Source organism: Neovison vison, chromosome 1 (assembly GCF_020171115.1).
Source record: "Neovison vison isolate M4711 chromosome 1, ASM_NN_V1, whole genome shotgun sequence".
NCBI classification, from domain to species: domain Eukaryota; kingdom Metazoa; phylum Chordata; class Mammalia; order Carnivora; family Mustelidae; genus Neogale; species Neogale vison.
The window spans coordinates 223,584,979-223,611,858 of NC_058091.1; the positions used below are offsets into that span (position 1 = coordinate 223,584,979).

At 37.2% G+C, this 26,880-nt stretch overlaps 1 protein-coding gene across 1 annotated transcript in view; it reads right to left on the reverse strand.

Moving 5' to 3' along the window:
* RNF180 (ring finger protein 180) overlaps positions 1 to 26,880 on the reverse strand; it is a 194,824-nt gene that overhangs the window by 31,383 nt on the left and 136,561 nt on the right. The window contains exons 5-6 of the mRNA XM_044223994.1: positions 23,407 to 23,632; positions 16,073 to 16,198 (exon numbers count right to left, since the gene is read on the reverse strand). Coding sequence (XP_044079929.1) covers positions 16,073 to 16,198; positions 23,407 to 23,632 — 352 coding nt within the window. The remainder of the gene's footprint in view (positions 1 to 16,072; positions 16,199 to 23,406; positions 23,633 to 26,880) is intronic.

The following is a 26,880-nucleotide window of genomic DNA, read 5'->3' on the forward strand; positions in this document are numbered from 1 at the left end:
TGGAATAATTTTTGAAACCTAGCATCACTGCATAATAAATATTCAGAAGAGTAGGCTATTATTTAAAGAAAGAACTTCTGTAACTTAAGAAATAGATTCTACATAAAGACCTAAATGAGAAGGTAAAACTATAAAGTTAATATAAAAAAAAAATCTAAGGAAATTTTTGGATTTGGGAATTCCTTAAAACTTCAAAACACAGTAAGGCAAAAGTAAGGTGGATTTAATTATATCAAAGTTAAGGATTTCTTTCGATGAAGGACAACATAAACAATATACAGATGATAAAGTGGGATAAGAAATCTGTAATGTCTAAAGTTGGTCAGGGATTAATACAGAGACTACATAAGAAATGTGGGAAGAATGATAAAGGCCAAAACCCTTTTAGAAAAATGAGTAAAGGATTTAAAAAATAAGAATCCAAAAGACTAATAAGCATTTGAAAGAATCTCAACCCGTTAAAGATCAGATATATGCAAATTAAAATAATGGAGATTCCTAAGTCTTATTCTCTAACACGTGTCAATTTCCAAAATTCTAATTCTTCCCAACCTTCAAGCACTGTTAATAGGTACCTACATCAGTCTTTTGGGAGAACTGCTGGCACTAATTTACTCAAGTTAGGTGTATGCATATTCTATGATGTAGACATTAGCTCCTAAGTCTACACACTAAATAAATATTCACTTGTTTCACATTAAGATATTCATTAGTGTTATGTATGGTGTCAGGGACTGGAAGGCATCCTGCATTCCAGTCAGTGAATAGATAGATAAAATGTGGTAGATGCTTATCGAAGTAGAGCATTAATTAGAAACCACAGATTAGAGGTACACATAGCAGCCTGGATGGATCTAAAAGCTTGGTGCTAGGTAAAAAAGTAAGAAATGGGGGTGCCTGGGTGGCTCAGTTGGTTAAGCCTCTGCCTTCAGCTCAGGTCATGATCCTAGGGTCCTAGGATGAAACCTTACATTAGGCTTCCTGCTTAGCAGGGAGCCTCCTACTCCCTTCTCCTGCTCTCTCTGCTTGTACACTCTTTCTCTCTGTCAAACAAACAAATAAATAAATAATTTTTTTTAAAAAAAGAGAGTGCAATATATATTTCTGTAAATTAAAATATATGCACAGAAAATAACAAATACTATATAAGAATACTAACAAAAAGATACACATTAAATAAACCAAACATAATGGAGAGCAGAGTATGGGGATAAAAGGAAACCAGTGAGTGTGGACTAGTGATGATGGTATGCCATAAATTAAGAAACAGGACTCGTCCAACTCTGCACTCAAGGTTCAGAAATGGAGAAAAGAGGACAACAACATAGCAAGTATATAGAAATAAATCTATACAAAAGATGTCTGAGGCAATTTGTAAAGAAAATTATAAAGTTTTATTATAAGGCATTAAAGATTTAGAAGATCTAAATAAAAGAAGATTAAAAACTAGTTAGTAGATAGGAAGAATTGTTGCTGTAAGATGTCTGTTCTCTCCAAATTGACTCATACATTGAATAAGACCTCTTTATTTCAATACAATGTAATTTTACATAGAACTTGACAAGATGATTCTAAAATTCAAAGAGCCAGGATAAAAACACACAAAACCCAAAAACCAAGGCACTGTTACAGCACAATTAGCTTGAAAGGGGACATCAAGACTTATTATAAAGCTTTACTAATTAACACAATATGGTACTGAGGTTTTGGAAAGATGATGGAGTAAGAGAATCCTGAGTTCTTGTTCCATGGACAGCAAGAGATAACAACTGCATCAATGCCACTGACCTTGAAAACAACCTGAGGACTACCAGACCTTCCGCAGCTAATCCTAGAAAGAAAGTCACATAGAGAAAGGTAGGAGGAGTGGACACTATTGGGACCAAAGTTCCTGCATGACTAACCACAAATGGGAGGGACCATCAGAAGCATGGAGAAACAAGAGGATCAGGTAAAATGCCAGTCACCCTAGGTGCTGGGGACCTGCACTGAGAAGATGAGTCCCACAGTATTTGGTTTCAAAAGCCAGCAGGGCCTAACTCTGGGAACTTTAAAAATCAGCAGGCCTATGGACTCTGAAAAACAGTCTGAGGGGTTTGAAGTGGCGGGGTGGGAGGTTGGGGTACCAGGTGGTGGGTATTATAGAGGGCACGGCTTGCATGGAGCACTGGGTGTGGTGAAAAAAATAATGAATAATGTTTTTCTGAAAATAAATAAATTGGGAAAAAAAAAAATCAGCAGGCCTAATTCCCAGAGCGCCATGAGGTGATAAGAAACTGAGTCCCCAAACATAAAGGGCCAGCATACTAAGTAACTTACCTTGAGACACAAGCACAGAAGCAGCACTTTGAAAAGTGCCTAGGATATACATGAAGAAGCTTTATTGACTACTCTAAGAATGTGTTTCCGAGGGGCAGGGATCTGTGGATTTTTCCACCAAAAGTACTGGTGAGTACCATTTCTCTTCCTCTTCCCTGGCCTAGACAGCCAGAGTCAGTGGTAACAGTCTTAACCTTGCTGGTACTGTGTGTCCTGCCCTAGCATTTCCCTGCCAGCCTGTCCCTTCTGACCCACCTGCCTTAGCAGGCATTCCTCTAAAGTGGCTCCAGCCCTAACAATTCCTGTAGATGGCCCTTGCTGGAATGGCACCACTCCAAAATGAATCCTGTCCTGGGAAAAGGGAGATAATCCCAGACACAGTAGGCCTGTAGTTCCCGCAGTTGGGCCTCTTAGCAAGCTGCACAGGGAACAGCCCTGCCCTTCAGTATGCTTGCAGCTATGGTAGAAAGGTTAACTCTAGACAAGTAGGCTGAGTGCTGTCCCACCCACCAATAAGCTCCAATATAGCAGAAGGGCCTTTCAAAGACCGAGGGAGCAAACCCTGCCCAGTGTGCTGACAGCAAGTAAAGCTGGTCGTTGCAGCTGGCTAGGCAGGCTTAAGACAATCATGGCTCAGACACAACAGGAGGGCACATGCAGCCCACACAAGAGACACCCCTGGAGCAGCTGGCTCTGGTGCCCAGGGGTAATTGAACTATAGGGCATCACAGGACCTCTTCTAAACTAGGCCACTACTTTCAATATCATGAGTTGTAGCTGAACTACCTAATATACAGAAATAAACACAGAGAATTAGAAAAAAGAAGGCAAAGGAATAAGTCCCAAATGAAAGAACAAGACAAAATCACAGTAAAAGAGCTAAATGAAACAGAGATAAGCAGCATTTCTGATAAAGAATTAATAATAGTCATACATTAACAGATATTTCTCCAAAGACATGCAGGTGGCCAGAAGACACAAGAAAAGATGCTCAACACCACTCATCATCAGGGAAATGCAAATCAAAACTACAATGAACTATCACTTCATACCTGTCAGAATGGCTAAAATCAACATAAGAAAAAAATATTGGCAAGCATGGGCAGAAAAAGGAACCCTCTTGCACTGTTGGTGGGAATGCAAACTGGCAGCCATTGTGGAAGACAGTATGGAGTTTCCTTCAAAAGTTAAAAATCAGACTCCCCTACAACCCAGTAATTGTACTACTGGGTATTTACACCCAAAATAGAAAAACACTAATTCAAAGGGATATATGCACCTTGATGTTTATAGCAGCATTACTTACAACAGCCCAGATATGGAAGCAGCGTAAGTGTCCATTGATAGATGAATGGATAAAGCAGATGTGAGAGAGATATATATATCATATATACATGATCTATGTATATATATGTGATATATATACACACATATGTATGTACATACATGTATATATCATGGAATATTATTCAGCCATTAAAAGAATAAAATCTTGCCATTTCTAAGAACATGGATGGAGCTAGAGAGCTACAGAGTATAATGCTAAGTTAGAGAAAGGCAAGTACCATATAATTTCACTCATATGTGGAATTTAGAAAAAAAATGAGCAAAGGAAAAGAAAAAGAAACCAAGATACTCTTAACTATAGAGAACAAACTGATGGTTACTAGAGAGGGCTAGGTGGGGGATGCATGAAAGAGATGATGGGGATTAAGGAGGCACTTGTCGAGATGAGCACTGGGTGACCACAGAATTGTTGAATCACTATATTGTGTACCTGAAACTAATAAGACACTATGTTAACTACAATGGAGTTAAAATAAAACAATAAAAAAATGGTCATAAAGATACTCATTGGAAACTGAGAAACAAGTGGATGGCATCAGGGAGAAGATCTACAAAGAGACAGGAAATATTAAAAAGACCAGTCAAAGCTTAAATAAAGCTGAAATAAAATGCATGATAGAGGACATCAACAGCAGATTAGATGTTGCAGAAAAGTTCTTTATAGATCTTGGATACCAGCCCTTTATCTGTAATGTTATTTGCAAATATCTTCTCCCATTCTGTGGGTTGCCTCTTCGTTTTATTGACTATTTCCTTAGCTGTACAAAAGCTTTTTATCTTGACTAAGTCTCAAAAGTTCATTTTCACTTTCATCTCCCTTGCCTTTGGAGACATGTCTTAAAAGCAGTTGCTGTGGCTGATGTCGAAGAGGTTACTGCCTACATTCTCCTCTAGGATTGTGATGGATTCCTGTCACACACTGAGGTCTTTCATCCATTTAGAGTTTATCTTTGTATGGTGTAAGAGAATGGTTAAGTTTCATTATTCTGAATATAGCTGTCCAATTTTCCCAGCACAATTTACTGAAGAGACTATCTTTTCTCCATTGGATAGTTTTTCCTGCTTTGTTGAAGATTACTTGACCATAGAGTTGAGGGTCCATATCTGGGCTTTCTATTCTGTTCTACTGATCTATAAAGAAGTTCTCAAATTCAAGCCCAAAAAACAAATAATCAAGTCAAAAAATGGGTAGAAGACATGAACAGACACTTCTCCAAGGAAGACATATGAATGGCTAACAGACATATGAAAAAATACTCAACATCATTAGCCATCAGGGAAATTCAAATCAAAACCCGCTGAGATACCACCTTATACTAGTTAGAATGGCAAAAATTAACAAGGCAGAAAACAACAACTGTGGGAGAGGATGTGGAGAAAGGGGAACCCTCTTACACTGTCGGTGGGAATGCAAGTTGGGTACAGCCACTTTGGATAACAGTATGGAGGTTCCTCAAAAAGTTAAAAAGAGAACTACCCTATGACCCAGCAATTGCACTACAATTGCACTATGCAAAAATACAGATGTAGTTAAGAGAAGGGACATATGCACCCCAATGTTCATAGCACCAATGTCCGGAAGAGCCAAATTGTGGAAGAAGGAGAGATGCCCTTCAACAGACAAATGGATAAAGATGAGGTGGTCCATATATACAATGGAATATTACTCAACCATCAGAAAGGATGAATACCCATCATTTTTGTCGACCTGGATGGAACTTGAGGGGATTACACTAAATGTAATAAGTGAAGCAGAGAAAAACAATTATCATATGGTTTCACTTATATGAGGAACATGAGGAATAGCATGGAGGACTTTAGGAGAAGAAAGGGGAAAATGAAGGGGGGAAATCAAAGGGGGAGACAAACTATGAGAGACTATGGACTCTGGGAAAGAAAACTGAGGGTTTTAGAGGGGAGGGGATGGGGGGTTGGATTAGCCTAGTGATGGGTATTAAGAAGGGCATGTATTTCAATGAGCACTAGGTGTTATATGCAAACAATGAATCATGGAGCACTACATCAAAAACTAATGAAATACTGTATAGTTACTAACATAGCATAATAAAAAAAAACCCAAGCAACTAATATTCTTCAAATAAACTTGATAGTAATGAGAAAGTATATATCAAATTTAAAGAAAAAAAAAAAGATGCCAAAGAATGGATCAGCAATCTGGAAGACAGGTACAAGACAGCTATGAAGCTGAAGAGCAGAAAAAAGATTAACAAAAAAATGAGAATAGGTTAAGGAAACTATGACATTATCAAGAATAATATTTGCATTATAGGGATCCCAGAAGGAGAAGAGAGAGAAACAGGGTTATAAAACTTATCTAAAGAAAAAATAACCCAAAACATCTCTAACCAATATCCTGGTCTAGAAAGCACAGAGAGTCCCTACCAAAATGAACCCATAAGATCTACACCAAGACACATTAATAATAAAAGTGACAAAAAGTAATGCTAAAGAGAGAGTTTTAAAAGCAATATGAAAGGTGTGCCTGGATGGTTCAGTCAATTAAACATTCAACTCTTGGTTTCGGCTCAGATCTTAATCTCATGGGTTATGGAATTGAGCCCCTGTATGGTTCTGTGCTCAGTAGGGAGTCTGCTTGAAGAGTATCCATCTGCCCCTCCCCCCACTCATGCCTTCTCTCTCTCTCTCTCTCAAATAAATAAATAAATAAATCTTAAAAAAAAAAAAAAAAAAAGGGCAGCGAGTCCTAGGAGGAAGATGGCAGATGGCAGAGGAGAAGGGGACCTAAATTTCTTCTGGTCCAGGAATTTAGCTAGCTATTTATCGGATCATTCTGAACACCAACAAACTCAACAGGAGATAGAAGAGAAGAATAGAACAATTCTATGAGTGAAAAAGCAACCACTTTCTGGAAGGTAGGACATGCAGAGAAGTGAATCCAGGGCGATATACGGAAACATAGACCATGGCAGGAGGGAGCCTCTGTTGGCTGAAGGAATCAGGGAGTCTGTTCCGTGGAGGGACGTCGCTCCAGTGGCTTAGCAAGGGGTGGAATCCTCACTGAGATAGTGTGGTCTCAGGACCCTCAGCGGTAGCAGAGCTCTGAGTGTAGCAAAGCTCCCAGGTATTGGAGAGGGGAAGCCTGCTGCAAGGATAGAGCCAAGGAGTGAGCTCTCAGCTTGGGGTTGTCATAAACCATGATCTGAGGCATAGTTGGGCCACTACTCTTTGAGACAGATCCCACAAGTGGCAGATCCGGGCAATACCCCCCCACTTCCTCTACTGGGAGGAGCAGCACAGGAGCACATTGCAGGAATATGCTTGGTTTAGAGGCTCCAAACGGGGCTGTGTGCCAGAGATAGAAATGCTCCATCATAGGCCGGTTGAGCAGAGACTGGAGCTGGAGACCAGGGAAAGAGGAATGACTGACTGTTTTTCTCTGAGGGCACACTGAGGAGTGGGGGCCCTGAGCACTTAGCTCCTCCAGGGCCAGAGATGGGGAGGTCACCATTCTCATTCTCAACCTCCAAAGCTGTATAGAAAGCTTTCAGGGATCAAAATCTACTTAGAGCAAACCCAAGCAGATTACTCAGCCTGCCCCTGGCAAGGCCCATGCAGCTCCACCTGAGGGAAAGACACTTGAGAATCACTGCAACAGGCCCCCTCCCCAGAAGATCAGCAAGAACATCCAGCAAGACCAAGTTTACCGATCAATAAGAACTGCAAAACTCTAGCGCTGCGGGAATACAGCACATAGAATTCACGAGTTTCCCGCCATGATTCTGTAGTCTTTCAAAGTTAATTTTTAAAATTTTCTTTATTTTTTTTCTAATTTTTTTGAATTTTTCTTCCTTACCTTTTCAACCAACATCTTATCAATTCCTTTTTAAAAATCTTTTAAAATTTTCATTTTTACAGTCATATTCTCTCTCATCATTGTATTTAACCTTATTTTTTGTATATATTATCAGTTTTTTTTTTCTTAAAAGTTCTGGGATACAGTTTCTTCTAACAGGCCAAAATATACTCTAAATCTAGTGTATGGCTTTGTTCTAATCTCCCACCTGATCACATCCCTTTTTTTTTCTTAAATTTTTTTCTTTCTTTTTTCAACCAACTTATCAATTCTTTTTTTTAAAATCTTTTAAAATCTTCATCTTTACAGTCATATTCCATCCCTTCATCATATATATCCTTAATTTTGTATATATATGTTTTTCTTTCTTTAGAATTTTGTGAGGCAGTTTCTTCTAATATACCAAAATACACCCAAAATCTAGTGTGTGCCTCTGTTCACCGGCCTGATCATACACACACACACACACACACATTTGTTCACCACTCCCCCATACTCCATTTTGGGTCTCTTCTGATTTGTTCAGTGTATATTTTTCTGGGGTCATTATTACCATTTTAGTGTCTGGTTCTCTCATTCATCTATTATTCTCTAGACAAATGACAAAATGGAAAAACCTACCTCAAAAAGAACAACAAGAGGCAGTACCAGCTGCCAGGGACCTAATCAATATGGACTTTAGTAAGATGTTGGAACTAGAGTTCAGAATAACGATTATAAAGATATTAGAGAATCCCTTTCTGGAGAAATAAAAGAACTAAAATCTAAGCAAGTCAAAATCAGAAAGGCTATTAATGAGGTGCAATAAAAAATGGAGGCTCTTAACTGCTAGTGTAAATGAGGGAGAAGAGAGAATTAGTGATACAGAAGACTAAATGATGGAGAATAAAGAAGCTGAGAAAGAGACAGATAAACAACTACGGGATCACAAGGGTAGAATTCAAGAGATAAGATGTTTCATCATAAGATGAAACAATATTAAAATAACTGGGGTCTTGGGGCGCCGGGGTGGCTCAATGGGTTAAGCCTCTGACTTTGGCTCAGGTCATGATCTCAGGGTCCAGGGATTGAGCCCCGCATCAGGCTCTCTGCTCAGCAGGGAGCCTGCCTCCACCTCTCTCTCTGCCTGCCTCTCTGCCTACTTGTGATCTCTGTCTGTCAAATAAATGAACGGACTCTTTAAAAAAAAAAACACTTGTTAAAAAAAAAATAAAAATAACTGGGGTCCCAGAAGAAGAAAAAGAGAGAGAGAAAGAAGGTATACTGCAGCAAATTATAGTGGAGGACTTCTCCAATTTGAGGAAGGAAATAGGCATTAAAATCCAGGAGGCACATAGAATCCCCTCAGAATCAATAAAAATAAGTCAACACCCTGTCATCTAATAGTAAAACTTACAAGTCTCCAGAACAAAGAGTAAATCCTGAAAGCAGCTCAGGACAAGAAGTCTGTAAGCTACAAAGGTAGACTGGTAGCAGACCTATCCACAGAGACCTGGCAGGCCAGAAAGGACTGGTATGATATATTCAGAGCACTAAAAGAGAAAAATATGCAGCCAAGAATACTCTATCCAGCTATGTTGTCATTGAAAATAGAAGAAGAGATAAAAAGCTTCCAGGACAAACAAAAATTAAAAGAATCTGCAAACACCAAACCGTCCCTATAGGAAATGTTGAAAGGGGTCCTCTAAGCAAAGAGAGAGCCTAAAAGTAATGACCAGAGAGGAACAGAGACATATACAGTAATGGTCACCTTACAGGCAATATAGTGGCACTAAATTCATATCTTTCAATAGTTACCCTAAATATAAGTGGGCTAAATGCCCTAATCAAAAGATACAGGGTATCAGAATGGATAAAAAAACAAAACCCATCAATATGCTGTCTACAAGGAACTCATTTTAGATCCAAAGACACCTCCAGATTTAAAGTGAAGAGGTGGAAAACAATTTACTATGCTAATGGACATCAAAAGAAAGCTGGGCTGGCAATCCTTATATCAGATAAATTAGACTTTAAGGCAAAGACTATAACAAGAGATGAGAAAGGACAGTACATCATACTTAAAGGGTCTGTCCAACACGAGCCAACAATTTTAAATATGCCCCTAACATGGGAGCAGCCAATTATATAAACCAATTATTAACAAAATCAAAGAAACACATCGACAATAATACAGTAATAGTAGGGGACTTTAACACCCCCCTCACTGAAATGGACAGATCATCTAAGCAAAATATCAATGAGGAAATAGACTTTAAATGACACACTGGACCAGATCAGCATCACAGATATATTTGAACATTCCACTCTAAAGCAATAGAATAACATTCTTCTCCAGTGCACATGGAACATTCTCCAGAATAGATCACATCCTGGGTCACAAATTGGGTCTCAACTAGTACCACAATATTGGGATCATTCTCTGCATATTTTTTGGATCACAATGCTTTGAAACTAGAACTCAATAACAAGAGGAAAGTTGGAAAGAACTGAAATACATGGAGGCTAAAGAGAATCCTACTAAAGAATTAATGGGTCAACCAGGAAATTAAAGAAGAATTTTTAAAAATTCATGGAAACAAATGAAAATGAAAAACACAACAGTTCAAAATCTTTGGGACACAGCAAAGGCGGTCCTAAAAGGAAAGTATAGAGCAACACAAACCTTTCTTAAGAAACAAGAAAGGTCTTAAATACACAACCTAACTCTACACCTAAGGGAGTGGGAGACAGAAGAGCAAATGAAGCCTGAAGCCTAAAGCCCGCAGGAGAAGAGAAATAATAAACATCAGAGCAAAAATCAATGAAATAGAAACCAAAAGAACAGTAGAATAGATCAACAAAACTAGGAGCTGTTTCTTTGAAAGAATTAAAAGGCCAGACTTATCAAAAAGAAAAGAGAAAGGACCCAAATCAATAAAATCATGAATGAAACAGGAGAGATCACAACAAACACTAAAGAAATACAAACAATTAGAAGAACATGTTATGAGCAACTCTATGCCAGCAAATTTGACAATCTGGAAGAAATGGATGTATTCCTAGAGTTGTATAAACCACCAAAGCTGAACCAGAAAGAAACAGAAAACCTGAACAGACCCAAAACCAGTAAGGAAACTGAAGCAGTCATCAAAAATCTCCCAAAAAACAAGAGCCCAAGGCCAGATGGCTTCCCAACGGAATTTAAAAAAGAATTAATACTTATTCTCCTGAAACTGTTCCAAAAAACAGAAATAGAAGGAAAACATCCAAACTCATTTTATGAGGCCAGCATTACCTTGATCCCAAAATCAGAGAAAGAGCCCATTGGAAAGGAGAATTACAGACCAATATCCCTGATGACATGGATGCAAAATTTCTCACCAAAATACTAGCCAATAGGATCCAATAGTGCATTAAAAGAATTAGTCACCATGACCAAGTGGGATTTGTCCCTGGGCTGCAAGGTTGGTTCAACATCTGCAAATCAATCAATATGATACATATTAGTAAAAGAAAGAACAATAACCATATGACACTTCAATAGATGCTGAAAAAGCCTTTGATAAAGTACAGCATCTTTCTTGATCAAAACTCTACACAGTGTAGGCATAGAGAGTACATACCTCAATATCATAAAAGCCATCTATGAAAAGCCCGCAGCAATTATCATTCTCAATGGGAAAAACTGAGAGCTTTTCCCCTAAGTCAGAAACATGGCAGGGATGTCCACTATCACCACTGCTACTCAACATAGTACTTGAAGTCCTCGCCTTAGCAATCAGACAACAAAAAGAAATAGAAGGCATCCAAATTGGCAAAGAAGAAGTCAAACTCTCAGTCTGCAGATGATATGATACTTTATGTGGAAAACCCAAAAGACTCTACTCCAAAACTGCTTGAACTCAAACAGGAATTCAGTAAAGTGTAAGGATATAAAATCAATGCACAGAAATCAGTTGCATTCCTATACACCAGCAACAAGACAGAAGAAAGAGAAATTAAGGAGTCAATCCCATTTACAATTGCACCCAATACCATTAGATACCTAGAAATAAATCTAACCAGAGGCAAAGAATCTGTACTCAGAAAACTATAGAATACTCATGAAAGAAATTGAGGAAGCCACAAAGAAATGGAAAAACGTTCCGTGCTCATGGATTGGAAGAACAAATATGAAAATGTCTATGCTACTTAGAGCAATCTACACATTTAATGTAATCCCTCAACTTTTTCCAAAGAAATGGAATAAATACTCCTAAAATTTGTATGGAACTAGAAAAGACCCTAAATTGCCAGAGGAATGTTGAAAAAGATAACCAAAGCTGGTGGCATCACAATTCCAGACTTTAAGTTCTTACATATTAGGTAAAGAGCTAGTATTCAAAATCTATAAAGATCTTATCAAACTCAACACCCAAAGCTGTACTCATCAAGACAGTATGGTAGTGGCACAAAAACAGATACGTAGATCAATTGGAGAGAATAGAAAGCCCAGAAATGGATCTTCAAGTATGGTCAACTCATCTTTGACAAAGCAGGAAAGCATGTCCAATGGAGAAAAGACAGTCTCTCCAACAAATGGTGTGGGGAAAGTTGAACAGCTATATGCAGAAAAATGAACTTGGACCATTTCCTTACACCATACACAAAAATAGTCTCAAAACGGATCAAAGACCTTGGTGTGAGACAGGAATCCATCCAAATCCTCAAGAAGAACACAGGCAGCAAGCTCTGTGACCTCTGTGACCTCACCTACAGCAACGACTTCCTAGATACATCACTAAAGGCAAGGGAAGCAAGGGCAAAAATGAACTATTGGGACTTCATCAAGATAAAAAGCTTCTGCACAGCAAAGGAAACAGTCAACAAAACCAAAAGACAACTGACAGAATAGGAGAAAATATTTGCAAATGAAGTATTAGGTAAAAGGCCAGTATCCAAAATCTATAAAGAACTTATCAAACTCAAACCCAAAGAACAAATAATCCAGTCATGAAATGGGCAGAAGACATGAACAGACATTTCTGCAAAGAAGACATCCAAATGGCCAAAAGACACATGAAAAAGTGCTCAACATCACTCGGCATCAGGGAAATACAAATCAAAACCTCACTGAGACACCACCTCACACCAGTCAAAATGGCTAAAATTAACCAGTCAGGAAATGACAGGTGTTAGCAAGGATGCAGAGAAAGGGGACCCTCTACACTGTTGGTGGGGATGCAAGCTGGTACAGCCACTCTGGAAAACAGTATTGAAGTTCCTCAAGAAGTTGAAAATAGAGCTACTTTATGACCCAGCAACTGCACTACTGTGTCTTTACCCCAAAGATACAAATATACAAATGTAGTGATTCGAAGGAGCACGTGCACCTGAATGTCCACAGCAATGTCCACAATAACCAAACTATGGAAAGAGCCTAGATGTCCACCAGCAGAGGAATGGATGAAGAACACATGTGATATGCATGCACACACACACACGTATGTGTATGTATATGTATATATGTATATATACATATATGTATACAAACATATACATGAATATTATGCAGCCATCAAAAAGCCTCCAAATATATATTATGCAGCTATCAAAAGCCCATGAAATCTTGCCATTTGCAATGACATGGATGGAACTAGAGGGTATTAAGCTAAGTGAAATAAGTCAGAAAAAGACAATTATCATATGACCTCACTGATAAGAGGAATTTGAGAAACAAGACAGAGGATCATGGGGGAAGTGAGAGAAAAATGTAACAAGATGAAGCCAGACAGGGAGACAAACCATAAGATACTCTTCATATGAGGAAACAAATTGAGGGTTGTTGGAGCGGAGAGGGGCGGCAAGGATGGGGTTGTTGGGTGCTGGAAATTGATGTGCTAAGGTGAGTGCTGTGAATAGTGTAAGACCGATGAATCACAGACCTGTACCCCTGAAACAAATAATATATTATATGTTAATAAAAAAATGAAAATGGGGTGCCTGGGTGGCTCAGTGGGTTGAGCCTCTGCCTTCGGCTCAGGTCGTGATTTCAGGGTCCTGGGATCGAGTCCCACATCGAGCTCTCTGCTCGGCAGGCAGCCTGATTCCCTCTCTCTCTCTTTGCCTGCCTCTCTGCCTACTTGTGATCTCTCTCTCTGTCAAATAAATAAACAAAATCTTAAAAAAAATGAAAACATATAAGCAGTAAGAGAAAACAGTTACATACGAGGTAACCCCCATAAGGCTAACATCTGATTTTTTTTAGCAGAAACTGTTCAAGCCAGAGAAAAATGGCATGATATATTTAAAGTGCTGAAGGAAAAAAATCCTACAACCAAAATACTTTGTTAGAGCAAAATTGTCAAATCAATATGTTGTACACCTGCAACTAAGATAACACTGTATTTCACTTTAAAATATTTTTAATTTATTTAATTAAAAACTTAATTAAAAATTATGGTTTGGGAAAAGAATTAGACAAACAGATGAAAGGAACCCAATAAAGACCTCAGAAATAGGCCCACATACATTGGAATATAAAATATGACAGACTAGTATGCATCAGTGGAGAAATGATGAATTATTTTCAATAAATGATAACTGAAAAAAGCTAAATAGGAAGAAAGCCCAAATTAATTGTATCCCTACCTACAATATAGCAAAATAAACAACCCTCACAAAACTCAGGAAACAACAACACAATCAATTCCAAATACCTTTAGACTATTTGAAAAAGACACAGGAAGATATCTTAATGACACTGGGGATAGAGAAGAATTTCATGAGGCAGATAATACAGACCAGAAATATGGTGAAACAAATGCAAAACCACAATTTATCAGAAGATTCCAGAAAGACAACAAACAAACCACAACTGGGAGATGGTAGTGGCTATTCATTCACACAATTAAGAGAAAAAGGAGTCACCTGGAAATATTTTAAAACTCTCAAACATCAGTAAGAAAAATGCAACCAATAAGAAAATGGACAAAATTTATATAGGGATTTCACAGATAAAAAATGCAATAGTCAATATTCATATAAAGCTACGATTATTCCCCATTAGTTATTAGGAAATTGAAATTAAAAACCCAATGAGATACCACTTTTATACCTATCAGACTGGAAAATCTAAAGGACTGAAAATACCAAATATGATGGACAAAGGTGACGAAAGGTGACATTTAGGAAAAGCTTGTAACAAGTTCTGTGGAATCATATGGGGAAGACAAATACAAAATCACAAAGAACCAAGTATTTAAATGATAGTTTCAGTATCTTGGGATACAAAAAGGTGAAGGAAATTGCTTGGTTATCCAAAAGGTGCACCATTCTTTTTTAAAATTTGGGTGTACAGTAGATGATAGGATACAAAGGAATCTTTTAAAGTATCTAATTCATATTTTAAGTTTTCTTTGGTACAAAATCTTACAAATAAGACTGATTTTCTTACACTTGCTTTCATATTATGCTTAAGTGTATCTATACCAAATCTGGGAATGATTCTCTACAGTTAGTTATTACTTTATAAAATAGTACATTTTTATAAAATGTCTTTAAACTATTTTCTTGGTTCAAACCACTGTATAAAGTTATATCTGTCCCTAAACTACTTTCTTCATGCCTCAGGGATTTCATAAATCAATTTATTTTTTGCCTCAACCATACAGGCCCCAATTCTATCTCCTTTTGGTTTCATGTCATCGTAGTACTGATTTTTTAGTTCTTCTGTAGAAGCTCCCCCACATCCTGGCTCCTTGAAGATCAGAGTTCTCCATACCTGCAGCTTTCTAGACTCCATAATATCACAAGTTGTAAATGCTAAAACTGCACAGTAGTTCATGCACTGACCATGGTTTTATAAAAGGAGAAATTCCATATTATGTCCATATTGTATGATTATCATTCTACAGAAAGAAATTCTCAAAGGTCAAAAGGTGTTAGAGATTGCCTCGACCTTATTTTGTTAATTTAGGATGTGATTGCACATTAGCTCATTTGATCCTTACAACTATATTAATTAGATTGCATATATATACACGCTCCCATTTTACATATGGGAAAACAGAAACAGAAGAATGGGTTCCTATGACACCTCTGAAGTCATTCCACTAGTCAGACCTGAACCCAGAATCTGGTATTCCTATTCCACTGTAATATCTCTGCAACACTCAGTACACCAAGACACTGCTATTTTCTACTTGTTTTAAATTTGTGAGACAGTTGTAAAATATAGAATTAAATAAACTTACCTATGATAATGAATTATTCAGGATCCTTATAAGGAACACTAGTGCTTTGGTCAAATACAACTTTTGTCAAATCTGATACTTTTGCAATGAATTCATTATCCACTTATTAAACATTATTGACAGCAAGGCAAAGTAAATTTAATCACTTGTTTTTCTCAAGTTTTGCTCTTAATATATAGTTTCTATTTTCTTCATATATATATTGAAGATTTACCCAGAAGATACTTAGCAAAATTCTTCCTTAAAACTGATCAATGCAGAAACACGTTTCCACTAACGTTTTAATTAGTAAAAAATGGCTTCAAAAAGAGACCTTGGACAAAGTTACCAAACTTTTTTGCATTAATTTCCTTACCTCCAAAAAGATGGAATGCTTTTCTACAGCTTGGTAGTGGCCATTTTGCAGAGCTGGATTTCTGAAAGCTTTGTTTTATTTTCAAATATTCTTTAGGAAAGAATCTTTTTGTGGCATTGTTCAGTTCTAGAGTAAAGCAAAAGAAAACAGTAGTTAAACATTAATTTGAATACAGTGGCAAGAATATGAAAAAATATTGTTGTAGTATTTTGATAATCAATTCAGATCACTTTAAGAGAGAAGGAAAAGTGGAGTCAACATTGTAATTTTAACTCAAGCAAACCTAATTCCCCCAAATTCACATTTGATACAACTTCGATGTGTCTATACATAGAATACAGACCTACTGGGTTATCTCCTATGTCCTCTGCTATGCCAGACACAGCCAAGAGTGAGACACAGTCCCGGTCCTCAAGAAGACTGAAGAGTAAAAGATGGAAATAAACAGACAAAAAAGGAGAAAAATGTATTCTAGATGTGTAAAAGAGCAACTTGAGTGCAATAATGGCTCGGGGATGTATGACGAAAAGGAAAAACCCTTGAGTACTTTTTCCTACTTCATAATCTCTATTTCATTCTATATGTGGTGGTCAAGCATTTACTGAATCTAATGCTACTGATTTTGAGGGAGTTTAAAAAATACGGAATCAAATTCTCAACCTTTCAGAGATTTGCTTATGAGCCAAAAAGAAAATATTCAGTTGAAGTAAACACAGAGCAATCTGTGAAAAGGCAGGAGGATACTTATTTTAAATTCTAGAAAATATCCAAACTCTATATGAGCCACAGAAAGCATGAGGACATAGAAAAGAAATGCTCACATTTAAGGAGAACAACACAAGTCAGGGAAAGAGTTAAATCTGCTATTACAGCCTGCATTCAATAGAATATGGCTAGTTTGAATCACAGAAATACCAGTCATATAAATTTTTTTAAAGAAAATTCTTTATTTAAATTCAATTTACTTAACATATACTATATTATTAGTTTCAGGGGTAGGATTTAGTGGTTCTTCAGTTGCACAGAATACTCGGTGCGCATTACACCAAGTACCCTCCTTAATGCAGTAATGTAGGTCTTAAAACCAACTCTTTTGACCTAGCAGTTTCTCACCCTCAGGTCTACTGGTAAGTACACACCCAGAAGAGTTCTGCATGCTGGGAAAAGAGAGGCCAGTCAGGAATATCTTACTCAGTATTGATAACTATCTGTACATCCTATGAAAATAAATTTAAACCTTATTTTCACATTCTTTATTAGTAAATCATTCAAAGCTAAAATCTGGCTTAGGAAGTCCCATTATTCAGCTAAATATGCATCCTAATGACAAAGGCAGATATAACAGAGACAAAAACAAACCAAGAAGTATGTATTTGACAGTGTCAAACTGAGTTATGGGTGTTACAGCCTGTGAATCATGATAATTACATAATTTTATGCTGAACTAATGTTTGTATTTAGGACTTCCTATTTTATTAGCTAGGCAAGCCATAGTTAAAGATTTATCCACTTTTTAAAAAAAGATTTTATCTATTTATTTGACAGACAGAGATTACAAGTAGGCAGAGAGGCAGGCAGAGAGAGAGAGGAGGAAGCAGGCTCCCCGCTGAGCAGAGAGCCTGATGCGGGGGCTCGATCCCAGAACCCTGAGATCATGACCCAAGCCGAAGGCAGAAGCTTTAACCCATTGAGCCACCCAGGCGCCCCATGAGTTATCCACTTTAATCTGATAATTCCATTTATTATTTCTATTACAATACTTTATACTCATAATATAATTTTTGTTCCAGAATAGTAAATGAACTGTTATCATTTTTAACCCTTCAGTCCCAGGAGAACTCTGTTAATATTGTAAGACTTTTTCAAGTTAGAGCATTTATCCAAGCTTTCACCTCAAGCAGTGTGTTCACTTTGTACTTGCTGAGGTTCTTTAATGACTTTGGACCACTCAAGAATCATTTTAGTCAATGTTTCATCACCCAAGAATAAGTAGTTTACTCTCTGCTAGAGGAATAATAAGGGGAGGAGGAGATCTAGTAAATTAAGCCCAGTTTAACCATCACATTTACTGAGCTCTACTATGATTAAGACGAAATGTTAAGTACTTTATACTGTGATGATGCATACTTTTATTCTTTTGTATGTAAAGTTATACTTCAAGATGCAGAAAATGGCTTTTGAAGTCCTATGGATACAGATATAATACTGGATCCTCAAAAGACTATCACAGTATCCACTCCTGGCTTCTAAGAATCCATAATTCTGTCTTCTGCGTGTAAAGAAACTGGGTTCTCTCTTCCCTGTCCATTGCATCACATTCAATGCTACAGTCTGGTTTATCACTTTTAAAAACTGTCAAAGTCACACACGTCTATGATTTTAAAAATCCAATGGTATAGAAGGGAAAAAACAAAACATAACACAAACCAAAACAATCATGTGTTCCACTCCTTATTTCTACCCCCACTTCCAATCCCCAAGGACTGTTTAAGTGTTCCTATTGTTAGTTTTTTTCCTGGAGATCAACCTCCTCAAGTAAAAGTCAGTCATTTTTAAGACTTGGTTTACAAAGCACTAGCAATATGTGAAATGATCAGGGTAATACTGAATGAAAATGTTTAAAAATGTCAAAGTTACCTATTTAATGTGTAGAAGAAATGTATAAACTAGATCAAATAAATTCACAAATATATTGCTAAGGATGAGGCTAATGTCAGTATTTAAGGAAAAAATGGTGATATAAAGAAAATTCTTAAGAAAAAAGTAATTCAGGTGGCACATGGGTAGAGTAAAAATTGCAAAGGTGGTACCGGATGGGTGCTTCACATGGGTACAAAATGAGTTTCACCAGAGTTAAGATCCCTTGCAAATGGCACTTTCTTGCCCCTCTTACACAGGTGCAAAGTAAGCACTGCCTTTGAGGCCCTGAAGATTTTAAGATACTTTGTGCACTTTCATTGTTTGAAAAGCACTGCTCTAAATATGCTTACTTTGATATTTCTTTATAATAAAAATATTTATTTCCACATATTAAAGCTTGAGAATGACTGCACTAGAAAATATCATGACACAGTCAGATACTCTTACTGATAAAAAGAATGAGTCTGGATTTCAGGCTCAGGGACTATTCTGTACAAGACAAACCAAAAAATAAAAGAGTGGAGGCATGGATGGACACAAGAACAAAACCACCATTAGCATAAGAATTAACAGACTGGACTTACTGGTAGAGAATAAGAGGAAGTGTAAAATGCTCTTAATGGGAATAGGGATAATAGATGAAGACCAATTATAGAGCAGATAAAGAGAGAAGTGTGATATTCTTTCGTATGAGCTGCATGTCCTGGATAAAACCCAGCAGGACACGAGAATGTCAGACGGAACACAGAAAAATTTTCAACTGTGTAGGACTGGCCCCAAAACACTAGGATAACTGTCATCACTGCTCCCGCTGACTAGATGCCAGTATCATCCCCCAATTATTGCGACAGCCAAAATATCCCCGGTGAAAAATCATAGGCCTCCTCCATGCTTAAAGTCCTGGATTAACTTAAATGTCATTTCCTTATTTAGTTAAGGACTTTGGTAAAATTTTATTTTCTTTTTTCCAATACAGTTTACCAGTATATCTGCTCATCAGCATGTTCTGCTAAGTAAAGGCCCGAAAGTAGTGGGTATAGGGGTAGGGGCATCAAAAGGGAGATGGAGCTTGAATGGAAGCAAACAGTGGAACAAGGGAGTCACTCTTGCTGAGGTTTGGTGCATCTGAATGGGGAGGAGTGATGGCGCTGAGTGATTTTGCAGTTGGGGAGGAGGTCATACTGACCCTAGCTCCTTTTGCAATCAATACCTGAGACACTCACATTTACTATATAACCATGGATTAGGATCTCCAAACATGGATACTGGGTCTGTAGTAGGACTGCCTACAGTAGGATCCTTCAGTGTCAGTCCACAACAGGGGAAGTGACATGCTTGGTTTGAAGGCTTCAGTCAGAAAGTCAATTCAAGAAAATACGACACGTTCCCTCAAACAAAAGCATGATGTTCCCGTCTGAGGTATTCCTCCTCTGTCACCTTGACAACCCCCACTCCACATAATGCTTGTAAACCATGGCCTTTTCCTTTCCTTGATGTGCTGATTTTAGATGGCCTGCAGATCCTGTTATGACGCATAGAGCCCCACCCTGAATAGACTGTGTTGGGATACTGATGTGGGGACCCTGCATCAGAAATGATGTGAGGTTGCCAGTCAATGAATGGGAAGGGTCTCACCTATCCAGTCTTCCTCCTCAGACCTGCCTACACTGGTGTCCTTCTCATCTTCAAAGAAAAAAAGGACTCTAATTAATTTGGGACATACCAGAATTTCCCCAATCTCATAAGCAAGCTTAGAATCTGCCTTGTCCAAACTTGAGGACCCTCCTTTTTTCCAAAGTGACGTCACCATTTTATTTATTTATTTATTAATGTTTTTAATTTATTTTTTATTAACATGTAAAGTATTATTTGTTTCAGGGTACAGGTCTGTGATTCATCAGTCTCTAAGTACTCTAAGACAATAAACTAACTTCTCCAAAGTATCACCAAAAGCACTTGAAACCAGAAAAGGAAAAAAGTCTCTTTTACAATAGCAACAACAAAAATATACAGGCAGAAAGCTAGTAAGAATTGTGCAGAGACTTTAGGAAGGAGATTATAGAAATGTATTGAGAGGTGATATACCATAATAACAATTATTCAATGTTATATCAATATAAATTAAAAATATGAGTTATTCCCATATAACTTATAATTTTAATGTACTTTTGAGTTCTTAAAACATTCAAGATATAGTAGCTTTATCAGTAAAGTAGGGGCACCTGGGTGGCTCAGTGGGTTAAGCCTATGCCTTTGGCTCAGGTCATGATCTCACAGTCTTGGGATTGAGCCCCACGACAGCCTCTCTGCTCAGCAGGGAGCCTGCTTCCCCCCTCTCACTCTGCATACTTATTATCTCTCTCTCTCTGTCAAATAAATAAAATCTTAAAAAAAAAGAGTAAAGTAATGGGGGTGGTGCCTGGGTGGCTCAGTCAGCTAAGTGTCCAGCTCTTGGTTTCAGCTCAAGTCATGATCTCTGAGTCCTTAGTTGGAGCCTCCCCTGCTAAAGGCTCCGTACTCAGTGTGAAATCTGCTTGCGATTCTCCCTCTGCCCTTTCCCCTGCTCACAGGTGTACTTTCTCTCTCTAAAATAAATAAAAATGTTAAAAAAGCATAAAGTAACAGTATATGATAAGATAGAAATATGAATGGAAAAGAACAGCTGCCAAGTAATACATTTATATTTTAGTAATTGTTATTATTATTTTTTAAAGAATGGAAATTCAATTAGAATAGGAAAAATGGACTATTCAACAATGTTACCAGGATAAATGTCTAAGGACATGGAAAAAAAGCACTCCATTCTTAATCAAACCAGGCACCATAAAGATGTTAAATGGAGTTAAACGTGGGGATAGAAGGACAAAATGGAAACCTAAAATAAATGTAGTTAAGAGAATGTTTATATTATTCTTTAGTGGATAAGGCCTTTTAATACCTAACTTTGAAATTAGAAATAATAAACACCAAGGTTGCTACATGAGACCTCATAAAAATATAAAAGTTCTGCACAGTCACAAAACATAATAAACGTAACTAAAGTACAAAGGCCAAACAGGAAAATGATTTACTGCCTATGACAAAAGTTGACACTAATTAAAAAGAAATATTTTTTAAAGGTTTTTATTTATTTATTTGAGAGATAGATAGCAAGAGAGAGAGAGAGCGAGCACAAAGAGAGATTGAGAGGGAGAAGCACACTTCCTGCTGAGCTAAGAGCCTGATGCAGGGCTTGATCCCAGGACCATGAGATTGTGACCTGAGCTGAAGGCAGACGCTTAACCCACTGACCCACCCAGGTGCCCCTAAAAAGTCTTCTTGTTAATAAGCAAGAAAAACCACAAGAAAAAATCAGCAAAGGTCAGGGTCAGAGATTTAAAAAGAAATGGAACAAAACAAACAAAAAATGCCCAGATTGTAGAGAAAATAAACCCTTGGATAATGCTGCTTATAATAATTTTGGAACATAATTTTGCAACATATACATAGCTTTAAAACACAGAGGGCTTTAACTACCAGTTCTACTTCTGGAAATCCCTTGCAAAAAAATACTCAGTGATGTGTGCAAAATATTTATCCCTATATACCAGCAAATAATAACAAATAAATAACTAAACTAAATGTCCCATATAGTAGACAACTTAAGTAGATCATGACATAATGACAAGCATTTTTAAGTGAAGCCAAGCAGGTTAAAAAAAAGACCTATGTACAATATGATCACATTTTTTTCTGTAGGAAAAATAATTAAGTTCACATATGTAAAATATTCTAGAAGGATACACAGTCAAGGTGGTCTCTAAATGTTAGGACTACGGAGGATTTTGAGTTTATAATTTTATCTGGACGTTCCGATTCTTCTCTAATGAAATTGTATTACTTACATAATTTAAAAAGTTATTTCTATAAGAAAACTAGATGATAATGTTTTGGCTACTAGTAATGTCACTTGCCCTAAATTATACTTTGGTATTTCCTCAGCATTTATCAGAGTATACGGAAAGACACAGTGTCAGGAAACCTGATACTGCATTTGCTCTGAGGATGTTTTTGAGGACACTCCCTACTCTGTTTCTCAATATGCCCTAGGAGAGAAATCACATAAGAATTCCTTTCCAAGTGCCAGAAAAATGTTCGCTTATTCTTAGGAAGTGGGATGTTTCTTTTAACGAACCATGAGAATCACTTAATTGTACACTTACTTTTCTTTTTCCTTAGAAGGGAGATATTTAAAACTAAACACTTCCTCTAATTATAGTTACTATATACAGTCATATGGTTTATGTATCTGCCCATCTATACTCACCTGCAGAATATGGAGATAGCATTTTCCTCCCTAACATTTGGTCCACAGTAGTGCACTCAGTAAATATTAGCTCTGCTTACTTCTATCATTCTTCCCTTTTTCTTCAGCAATTCTCTATGTTCCACATTCATTAGTTTTTCCTCTCTCCATTAATGTGTTTTGAATACTACGTTAACTGGGTGATGGGCATTAAGGAGGGCACAAGATGTGATGAGCTCTGGGTATTACACAAAACTGATAAATGATTGAACACTACACCTGAAACTAATGATATACTACTATAAGTTGGCTAGTTGAATTTAAATTAAAAAAGAAAAGAATAAATAGTATGTCATATTCCATCTTTACTGATACTTAGGTAATTATGTTAATGAAACAGAAGAGTTACCTGTCTGGAAAAAGACTCTGGAAATAACTGTCCGACACAATGGGCAGGGAGTGCTTGCAGGATTGTCTCTGGCAAGAGTCCGTAAGCAGGGCTCACAGAAGACGTGGCGGCACGGGTAACACATGTATGGGTTGAAATAAACATCCAGACACACTGCACAGATGTAACTTTCCTTTTCTTCTGCATATGCATTGTCATCATCTGTACTCATCTCATTATTCAAAGTCTGCAAAACATAAGCAAAAATAATTTTCCTGGCTCAGTATGAGATTGGTTTCCTTAAGAGTGAGTGCCTTTATATTTTGTGAAAATGAATAAAAATATTTATGAGAAGCACATAATATCTGTTTTTGTGATATATTCAAAGTTACAGAAAGGTTACCTTGCAACATAAGAAGAAACTCAAAACATAAACGAAAAAGCCAGAAGTCTTAATTTTTCTTTTTAGTTTTTTATATAATGCTGAATGCTAAAATATACCCCAAATACTGAAGCATACCCGTATCTCTATTTAACCAGTACTAGTTAAGTAAGTATCAGGTATGTCCGTCCCAAGATTATAGACAGATTCCCCATCTATCCTACTCCCACTAGGGCAAATAAAGTGCTTGTCACAAGGTTATGGAGCCTTGTATTGGCATGTGCAGATGATGAAAAGTGAGGGCAAGAGGATATCATATCTATCCTCATACCATGCATGCATTCTCTATATTTTGTCCCTTTGTGGACCTCAAGGCCCCAAGAAATGGCCAAAGCCTAATGTACGACAGGCAGCAGACAAGGCAAAAAGACTTACAGTAATTCCGGGATGAGCCTTGTGCTGGGAAATAGGATGAGTCCCTTCCTGCCTCTCAAAGAAAATAGGTAAGAAAGAGGTACTTAGGAAAGAGGCAGCTTAGACATTAGCAGCATGAGATCTGGTAAAAGAATTCCTGTGACTTAGCCTCACAATTTCCCCATCTGTGAAGATGATGTGAGGATGACACAAGGTAATCCACTAGATAACAGGCACTCTGTGAAATCCCATATAAAAAACAAAGTTTAATACAGAGAGGATATGAAGTAAATGTCTCTCGCCAACAGAAAGCTTGTGGCTATGATCTGAACAATAATAAGGAAAAATCTGCAGGAAAGGCAACAAAATCCATAATTTTCACTCATTATTGATGTATGACTATTTCCTCCTAAACTTCTAAGATATTTGCAAAGCGAAAGGCTTAAGTAAATAATTAGTACTGAATTGGGCATCCCAAATAAAAACATCTACAGACCTAGATGCTGATTTACCTAAATTTTATTTCATAATGCCAACTTATTCTGCCTGCATTAGATGCTCAGGACTGTGCCTTGAGATTTGAACTAATTAACCTTGAAGAAACCCAGGGCATTAAAAAAAAAACCATAATTTGTAGAACCTCTTAAAGCATTTCAAATTGTGACCCAAATATTTGCACAGAATTGTATTTCTATGAAGTACTTTTTATCTCTACATATGCAACAAAAGTAACTAGATTTCAGTAAAATACACATTAAAGAAATAAAATCTTTGTTATTTAAAAACACAACAATATTTTAAAAATAAACTTGATGTAAGTTTGAAAACAGAAAGCAAGGTCACAACTATTCATCTATTACTTAAGCTAAGTGAAGCAACCCTCCCCATAGAAATAGCATTAATAAAGAAATGTGGAATTCACTATGTCTTAAGGAGTTAAACAGTTTAAGAGTTTTTATTAATTCAGAACAATTTATATCTGCCAATAAATACGGTTATACAAGAAGACAACAAAGTACCTCAAGGATAGAATTCTACTGGGTTTTTCTCCAAATTGCAGAGATATACGGTTGTATAATAGAAAATTTGCTGTTGGATGGAGAACTACACTTCTTAAAGTTTTTTATTTAAATTCTCATTAGTTAGTCAATTATATTTAAAAAATTAATTACTCATTAAGGGAGTACTACCGACCTAGAAAGAGGTTTTTAATAGGTGTGTCTATGAACTCATCTTCTATGTCCTCGACTTTTTTTTTTTTTAATTTTATTTATTTGTTTGACAGAGAGATAAAGCAAGAGAGGGAACACAAGCAGGGTGAGTGGGAGAGGGAGAAGCAGGCTTCCCCCAGGGCCCATTGCAGGGCTCAGTCGACCTGAGCCCAAGGCAGATGCTTAACAGCTGAGCCATCCAGGCACTCCTCAATATTTCAATTGTTATAGATGAAGACCCCAGAAATGTTTATCAGAATTGGTGGAAAGAGGACAGAAAAGAGAGCTGGCAAGAACGAAAATCCTTTCTGGAACAAGGTATGCCGTTAGGAAATAATTTAAAAATGTAAACTATGCTAAACCAGTTGGCAGAGTCAAGATTAAAAAAGATCAAATTTAACAGGGATATATATAAATTCCTAATTGAAGGCTCCAAAATGGACTGCACATGTAGAAGATGAACAAAACTTAGCTAAAAGCAATTTATGTAAAGACGACCTAGGGATTTTAACTGACTTAACTAAGCTCAATATATGATGTGGTTACTTAAAAAACAAATCTAAATTCAAGCGCAGGATAGGGTGGGCTTATGTGCCTCTCACTGTATAAAGATCACAACAGATTTGTAGTTACTTGGAGGAACACAGACAAACTAGAGTTATCGATAGAAACACTGAGGGCCACAGCAGCATGACTTTTGAAACCACCTCCTTGGAAGAACTGTTAAAAGATGGAGGATATTCAGGCACCTGGGTGGCTTAGTTAGTTAAGCCTCTGCCTTCAGCCGGGGTCATGATCCCAGGGTCCTGGGATCAAGTCCTGATTCAGGCTCTGTGCTCATAGGGGAGTTTGCTTCTCCCTCAACCCACACTCCTTTGCTGGTGATCTCTCTCTCTCAAGCTCTTTCTCTCTCAAATAAATAAAACCTTAAAAAAAAGATGGAGGACATTCATTCAGAAAAGTATTAAGAGGAGATGAGATAAACAAGCATCTGCATGAAAGTGATCCTAATTTTCCTCTGTGTCGTTTTCATGAATAGATCTAAAAACAAACGGTATTAAGAGAAAGTAGATTATAAAATACCTATTTACAAGCCAATGACATGAACACAGCATACCATTTTTCCTCTTACACAGTATGCTTGTCTCGGAGCTAAACATTTATCTTGTGTTCCCCAGGAAATACTTTGGGACTAGAAATAAGACAAAGCTGTACATATTAACTAATTTCCTTAACACAAAACCCCTATGAAGTAGGTAGTATTACTATCAGCATTTTTTAGAATAAAGAAAACTGAGAAACCGAGAGCTCATTAACTCAGATGGCTAGTGGTGCAGCTGGGATTTCAATCCAGCCCGTCCGGATCTGGAGCAGCACTCTTCTTCACTACCACATTCTTAAGTGAGTTTAGGGACTTCGAAATGTCCTAGCAAAAAATAAATGTTAACGTCTGATGACTATGATGTGGGTTAAAAGAAAAAGACAAAT